At 43.7% G+C, this 8,631-nt stretch overlaps 1 protein-coding gene across 1 annotated transcript; it reads left to right on the plus strand.

Moving 5' to 3' along the window:
• Window positions 1-982: 982 nt before the first annotated feature.
• LOC113587809 (potassium voltage-gated channel subfamily A member 3) lies at window positions 983-6,785 on the plus strand. Its single transcript, XM_027026683.3, has 2 exons — window positions 983-3,950; window positions 6,521-6,785. The coding sequence occupies exon 1, from the start codon at window positions 1,101-1,103 to the stop codon at window positions 2,655-2,657; it is 1,557 nt and encodes a 518-aa protein (XP_026882484.2). The 5' UTR covers window positions 983-1,100; the 3' UTR covers window positions 2,658-3,950; window positions 6,521-6,785.
• Window positions 6,786-8,631: the final 1,846 nt, after the last annotated feature.

The following is an 8,631-nucleotide window of genomic DNA, read 5'->3' on the forward strand; positions in this document are numbered from 1 at the left end:
AGGCGGTCCAACGAAATATTAGAGTGTGTGACCTTTTTTTGGCCGGGCAGTGCACATTAGATTGCAAAGGGGCATTACTATAGTTGTTTTTGTCACACAATAGTTAAAGCACATCATTTACAGTCCCTGAAAAATCTGCGTACGCAGTCAGGTTGGTTGTTTGATTACCTTGACCTGAAGGAGTTCTCTGCCCTTTCCCTTTCTTATAAGCCTAACGTCAATATGTGTTATCACAAAAGCTCAGGTAGGGGTGAGGTCTCATTAACTTCAGGTCTTCATGTTTCAGGACAACGGACAGCTCCAGCAGCGACAGGTTCTCCCGCTCCGTGCTCATACACTCTACGGAGGCATTTCCAACCACATTCCAGCATTTGGTTCGTTTTATTCTGTTTCTCTTTGGTTTTTTCTTTCCCCCATCCCCATCTCTCTCTCTCTCTCTCTCTCTCTCTCTCTCTCTCTCTCTCTCACACACACACACACACACACACACACTTCAGATGGAAGTTATACATCCGAATCCATCTCAAGATTCAGCTGTCAATCTCCGTGTGAAGAATTAGTCTCTGCTGATAAACTAACTCGTGTGGGATTGCTGTGGCGTGAACCACCCGGAGATAGATAAAAATCGTCTTTTGCCTCGACTTATGCTATTCGTTGTATATTTCAAAGCAGCTCCCAATTTTCTTGACGACTTGTTTGCTTTTGACCACTTATTTATAACCTAGGAGCAAATTCATTTTGTTTGCTTTTGACTTGAACATTGACTGGAACATCATATTATTGTCGAAGTTAATGATCAAAAAAGGATAGCTGTGTCTATTTGAAGCCCTTTTATTCACAAATGGGCGTGTCTGAAAGATGGTATCTAAACTGAGCTTTGGTGACGCGCGTCTGGAGTCTGTTTATGTCCGTTCGCTTTCCGATTGGGCGAAACGCGGTCGTGCCGAGTGCCTGCGCGCCGTGGGCGGGAATAAGCAAGTTTATAAACCACAGAGTGCACGCCATGGGCGGGAAGACAAGACTGAGAAAGTGACGGCTTAGAGGAGGTGAGAGAGGACGTGCTGTGGCGGCTTCCCCTGCTCCTCCACCTCAGCAGCTGTATGGACGACCACCTCAGTCTCCTCCACTCTCCTCCGCCTTCCTCGACCAAGCTTCGGGGCACCAACCTTGTCAACCACGGCTACACCGACACCGAGCAAGACATCATGACAATTGTTGCCTGCGATAACACTCTGGAGGAGTCGGCGGCGCTGCCCGGACACCATTCACTGGAACGCTACGAGCCAGATCACGAGTGTTGCGAGAGAGTTGTTATTAACATATCGGGTTTACGTTTCGAAACGCAGCTTAAAACCCTCTCCCAGTTCCCAGAGACTTTACTCGGGGACCCAAAGAAGAGAATGCGTTACTTTGACCCCCTGAGAAACGAGTACTTTTTTGACAGAAATCGCCCCAGCTTCGACGCTATACTGTATTACTACCAGTCAGGGGGGCGTATTCGGAGACCTGTTAACGTTCCGATTGACATCTTTTCCGAGGAGATTCGCTTCTACGAACTCGGCGAGGAGGCGATGGAGAAATTCAGAGAAGATGAAGGATTTATAAAAGAGGAAGAGCGCCCTTTGCCCACCAATGAATTTCAGAGACAGGTGTGGCTGTTATTTGAGTATCCCGAGAGCTCGGGTCCGGCCAGGGGCATTGCCATCGTCTCCGTGTTGGTCATTTTAATTTCAATTGTCATTTTCTGTTTGGAAACATTGCCGGAGTTCCGGGACGATAAGGATTCCACCACGATAGCGCCCATTAGAAACGGAACTATGCCTTACCTCACGAGTCCTTTCTCTGACCCTTTCTTTGTGGTGGAGACACTTTGTATCATTTGGTTTTCCTTCGAACTGTTGATTAGGTTCTTTGCGTGTCCAAGTAAAGCCACGTTCTCCAAAAACATAATGAACATTATTGACATCGTGGCAATCATACCGTACTTTATAACTCTCGGGACCGAGCTCGCGGAGAGGCAGGGCAATGGGCAGCAGGCGATGTCCTTGGCCATTCTGCGCGTGATAAGACTAGTTCGAGTGTTTCGGATTTTCAAACTATCGCGACACTCCAAAGGGCTCCAGATTTTGGGGCAAACCCTGAAAGCGAGTATGAGGGAGCTTGGGTTACTGATATTCTTTCTCTTCATTGGGGTTATTTTGTTTTCAAGTGCTGTCTACTTTGCTGAGGCGGATGACCCAGACTCGGGCTTTAACAGCATCCCCGACGCGTTCTGGTGGGCCGTGGTAACCATGACGACGGTGGGATACGGGGACATGCATCCAGTCACTATTGGGGGCAAAATAGTTGGCTCGCTGTGCGCGATTGCCGGCGTGCTAACAATCGCGCTGCCAGTTCCAGTCATAGTCTCCAACTTCAACTATTTTTACCACAGAGAGACTGAAGGCGAGGAACAGGCGCAGTATTTGCACGTTGGCAGCTGCCAACCCCTGTCCTCCACCGAGGAGCTGAAAAAGACGCACAGCACGTCGTCACTCAGCAAGTCGGAATACATGGTGATCGAAGAGGGCATGAATAGCGCGTTTAAGCAGCCCAACTTCCCCGCGCAGAACAACCAGAACTGCGTGAACATAAAAAAAATGTTCACCGATGTTTAATCGCAGCGTAATCGGACAGTACACTCATTTGAGAACTACAGCTATTCAAAAACGCTCCTAATCGTGCTGTGTCCGTACAAATGTGTGGACCACGCCGTCGGTAAATGTCATGAGTGAGCCGCAGAGTTTAGACCTCCATTTGCGCCTGAGAGGATATGACAGATTTTAAAGCTAAAGATCCATACGCGTTCTACTTTTAGTGTTCACTTGTTAAGTTCAGCCATCTTACTGTGAGGACCATAGGCCTAAATACTGTGTTATTTCCTGTCATTAGGGGACGTTTATTTAAATATGCAAATGTAGCATATTACCAATAACGATTTAATTGCAAATGACCTTCGAACACAAGTCACTTATTAGTATTAAGGAGAAGTTGTATAGACTGTTATACTTGCGGTTTACTTGATGGCCTCTAATCTCAGTTTATCAGAGTCAAATGTGAACCGACATCAGAGAAAGCGGATGGGAGTCTGTTATAATATGACCATAAATTTTGTTAAATAATGGACATGCGTTGTCTGATCATGTAACTCGTCGGGTAAGATGTCAGCGAGTTGAACTGGCACATTGTGTGTGTTGTGCGTTGCTGTCCAATTCTTGTCAGTATTTCATATCAATGAAATATGTATCCTGCTGTGCAATTTTATTGCGAAGGCGTGAAAGCTTCATTCATGTAATATGCCTGTCTTTCTAAGAACATTGAACTCTGCTTCTAAAATTTTAAGCACAAATTTAAAGCCATTTGAACATTAATCTCACAAAAAGCCGAGAGACAAAAAAGACGGGAACGATCGGATAAAGACCGCGCATTCGACTGGATGCTCCTTATCACGCCTGGAGTGATGCAGTCTCCATAGCGACGATAGTTTCCTCGGTAACTAACTATTGTTGCCATGGCATCCTTTTCAGTTTCCACAGTAACCCTCCAGATGGCTTTGAAGTCTGGCCGAAGATTTGATACGTTAAATGATACAGCGCACAAGTTCTACCAGATGGGATGCTGTAAACTAGAGTTGGATTGTTTCACCAAAACAACGCCAACGCACCACAAATAACAAATGACTTTGGAGTAGCAAACAATATCTCCACACTCTGGGATACAATCGCAATAAACGTTTCTTGTTTTTCCTGACATGCGAAGGAACAATATTTCTAATGTTGTATAAACAAAGACACGGTTCAACACGCGAAGACAGAGCACAGAATTGTGAATGGGCGTGGACCAGAGCGCGTGCTGATGCACTGAGCGTTCACGAGGGGCTGATCTATCCACGCGGAATTCTGTTGCGCGAGGTGGGTCCCGGCTCGTATATTTACACGACGCTTGCAGCTCCCAGTGGACCTGCCTGGGTTTACTAATATCATTCATCGTATTTGGCAACTTGCGTGTAACCTAGTTAAAATATATAATTTGATTTCAATTAATTGAAATACATTATTTTGCCTCTTTATTCAAATCAGATTATTGGCATTAGGGAATTTGTTTTGAGCCTTTTATTTAGTTCCTATTTACTATGTTAATCTTAGCGTAACTTCTCGTGGATCAAACATATGACCACCAAAGACTTCGGGTAAGGCTTTGTAGGTGCACACGTGCGGTCATGTGTGTGGCAGTCCGCTTGGCTTTAAGTAATGACCAATAAGAAACGTACTGAATGAAATTTTTTTTACCTGCCCTCGACGTCTTTGGGGAGACATTTGAGTTGAATTTGCTGGAAGAGCTTTATTTTCTTTGAGAATTGCAGACCGCCCCACCCCTAATCACCTTGACGTGACATTGACATGTAACTGACTGCGACTGTCACGACTTGTTCAGTGGGGCCACCCTGTGGCTATTATTGTTATTGCACCTGGCAGAACCTGCGCTTTCTGGTTAATGTATAAGGTATTAAGACGTTGTCCAGTATGTGGTTGAAATAAGGGATATCCAGAGTGTAGATAAAAAAGTAAACTGTAAGGAGTCTAATGCATGGAGTGTTTAAGTGTTTGCAGTGATGCCATAAACTGCTTGGTTTCAGTCAGGGGGTGATTGGTTTCTGTGTTTTATGGGCTGGCCAGGCATGACTGAGACAAACATGCTCTCCACACCCTTTGTTGATATTAGGAAGCTTTCATGTAGCAAGGAAATCCCTGCTCACATTCCCCATCCATTAGCTAAGTAAGGAAATGTGCAAAATTCATACTGATACAGTACTGACTCCTTTTGAAGCTGTAAGTTGGCATGGGAGGATGCTACTATTAGTTAAGATCACACACTCTCACCTCCACACACTCACCTTCACACATGCTCTCATCTCCACAAACACTCGTACCTCCATATACACTCTCATCTTCACACACACTCTCACCTCCACACACACTGTCATCTCTACACACACTCTCATCTCCACACACACTGTGGTTCACAACCATACACTACAGATGCAATCAACAGAGATTATACTGAAGAAAGCTAGAATATCTCTTCAATCTAAAGTTGTTAGGTGTTACATTTCCTGTACACATTGGATGAATGCATGACTAGTAGTGTGATTAATGAGAGTGTCTAGCAAAGTGTACACATTACAAATGCACAGAGACCTTTATGCAAACAAAGATTCATTTCGTCCTCTGGTTGCTGCTGAGAATCTAGGCTGGCCACGCTGTCACTTGGGGAATGTTAGAGGCTATTTCTGCATGATTGCTTCCTCTGTGGTCTCTTACCCAGCAAGCACTGTGATAATGCTTTGACCCTCCCCACCCCTGTTTCCCTAGTGCTCCTTAAAACAGCACTCTGGCCCCAGAGACACAGCAACCTTCTCGACTTCTACTATACATTACTTACTAAATGACCCCTGGATCTACTTTTTTTGTGCATGAGAAGCAGGTCCCTGTTTTTCCAGGCCAGTAAAAATGACTTTGAGCAAGTAAAGTTTTACATGTTACCTCACTTGCTGTTGTTGGAAACACCTTTCAACAGATGATATAATAGAGAATATGAAAGATTTGTATATAAATTGTAATTGTAAGAAGGAAAAGGGGTCTTTTCAGTGGCAGTCAAGGTTGGCGGCGTTTCTCGGCTGCTACGTCTTAGTAGGCTGTTCAAACGTGAAGGACCCTTCGAATGCGGCCTAGAAATGCAGCCCACATTTGGAGCGATTTGAAGGATGCAACTCATGTATCCTTCCTGGCATTCAGTTACCCACAGTCCTCTGTGCACATATGATGTGAAGAAAAAAAAAACAACAACCACAAAAATGGAAGAATTTAAACATTCACATCTATATATATATATATATATATATATATATATATATATATATATATATATATATATATATATGTGTGTGTGTGTATATTTTTTTTCTTTTTTTTTATACTAGCTAAATAAGATAGCGTACCATTGCAAATGGTATCCAAAGTCCAAAAACCAATCACATCAGACTTTATTGTCTCTCAAGTTTCACACCACAATTTCAAGAGGTGCTGATGTCACCATATGGACTCGTTAGACTGGCAGTGATGTCACCAAACCGCCTCGTTAGACTGATGGTGACTAGTGGTGATGTCACCACGCAGCCTCAGTAGACTGGTGGTGATGTCACCACGCAGCCTCTTTAGACTGTTCCATTTGTGTGACCTATAGTTTTCTAAAGAGGAGTCTTCACAGGACAGCCCTACCAAGGACCTGCCCAACCTCGGCTGCAGCCTGGGCTTGGGAACGCAGCTACTATGTGACTGACTGTAGTTTCACATGACGACCAGTCCTAGAGCACTATAAGAGTGCCACGCACCACTGCATTTATCAACATAAATGAAGGTTTACTGAAGCAGGCATTTGTTAAGACCTAACCCACTGCTTCTCTTCTTTCACTTTTTTACAGTCATAAGGAGGAGTTGGCAAAAGAAGCCAAATGAAGCCCAGCTAGCCAAATGGAGGCTACCCCTCTCTACTACTGCACCCTCTCAGACTCTCAACACCAACCTGCTCCACCTCAGCTGGACACCTGTCCCATCCTCCAAACCTGTCTCCCCATCCTTCTGCCTTGCCCCCCCAGGCTGTCTCCCAGTCTCAGCTCTGACCTTTATGCCATTGGGGGACTGAGTTCATGTGCTGCCCCACTGAAGTGCACCTTCACACCCTCCTCCCTGTACAGGCAGAAGCCGCGAGGTGGCGGGGGGGATGCTAGTTCTGCTACTTCCATCAGTTATCACACTGTCAGGATGTGATGTCATCTTTGATGTAGCCTCATAAAACCAATATATGTAAGAGTGGCTCTGTCCCTGTATGTTTGAGTCTCTGTACTGCTGATGGTGCAGACCTCTTCACGGATTGGTGGGGAAAATGATGGTCAAAAAGGTTTAAAGTTTGAATCCATTTGAAAATCAAATATAGACTTCAGATTCAATTTTTTTTCTGTCCTGGAATTTGTAATCACTGTAATCACACTAGTTCATGGAATGGACTGACCTCATTGTTCTCCCAGGTAGAGGAAGTCATGTGCTCGCACCTCAAGGACTTTAAATATTTCTGCTCTACAACTTAAATTATTTAATGGTTACAATGATTACAGTGATTACAAAACTGGATTTTGGATCTGAGGTCCAGAGTCAAAAACCTCTGATCACTAAATTAATTTGAGCTGGAAGTGTCTTATATCTGGAGTCTAAACTGACCCTAAGCCTTGGTCACGTTTGCAAGAAATACTAGCATTCTTGAAGTTGCAATGAAATTTGAAAATGTGATTAACATTTTCTTTTATATAAAACATTCCTCATATTATTATCATGAACAAAATTTCCATTATTTATGTCACCACTAACTGTATATGATTATGATTGATGATGTCTCACTAATACCAAAGGTGTCTTATGAAGGCTGGTGGTTTTCAAGTCTTCATGAAGAGAAGATTGATGTGTGTTACATAAAACATACCAGTCCATGCCACACCATGACAGGTAGCAGTAAAATTCACAATGACCATCTCAGCCCTTTTAAAATGTCCATGTGATCCACGTGTCAGTGGGTGACATGTCAGTACTGACCATAATGGCTATAAACTACAAAGATATGTAATACAAAAAAAAGTTGTTATACTTTATTATATCAGCAGTTAATATACTGCTAATGTGTAAGGTGACAGTTCTAACGAGTCCTCACTGTTTCTTTGGGAAGAATCTTAAAGAAAAGTTGGACTTGGTTTCAGTGACCCAGTTTTAAGGTGCACTGCAATGTGTTTCTTTAAAAAGAGAGTTACAAAAGCCAAGTGTGTCACAACCACAACTGGAGCTGCACAATCACACACCACATGCGCACGTGGTTTATATATATATGGTACACTCTCCAATGAGTTAAGAATAGCTCTCTCACACACATGAACACACACACATACATAGAACTGCATATACATAATTTCAGTATATATTTTCCACTTTCCTTCAGTAATGCTTTCTGCTGTTCTGCAGAATAAATACACCATGAATATCTAAAAAATGAAATACAAACATCTTTGTTGCAGAGGTCAAATAAAACTACAGCAATGTTGCTTAACTGTGAAAAATTTTCCCTGACATGCAGGCATTTCTCATGAACATGCACGGAAGAAGTGCTCGCTCTGCATCCCATGTTGCAGATGACTGTGATGACGTTTGCAGCCTTGGGCAGGAGTCTGAGCTCCGCCCACTGTTGCTCCGCCCACTGCTGTTCCACCCACAGCTACAGAGGCAAATATGTTAAAGCGTCCCTGATCGTGGGGTTTAAGCCCTCCGTCATGTTGTTAATACCCTAGTACCTAGGGTACTGCATGTACACTTTGCATATGTGTCACACATACATTAAGACTACATGAGGACCCTGATCAACTTTACACATTTGATTCCATGGCAGTACAGATGGACACAAGCCTGATTCCTCAACATTTGGGACAATGGATCAACAAGAAGTGACCTCACACCACCCAACCAGATGGAGTCTCTCTCTCTCACTCTCTTTAAA

Source organism: Electrophorus electricus, chromosome 24, assembly GCF_041902795.1.
Source record: "Electrophorus electricus isolate QZ-2024a chromosome 24, ASM4190279v1, whole genome shotgun sequence".
Lineage (NCBI taxonomy): Eukaryota > Metazoa > Chordata > Actinopteri > Gymnotiformes > Gymnotidae > Electrophorus > Electrophorus electricus.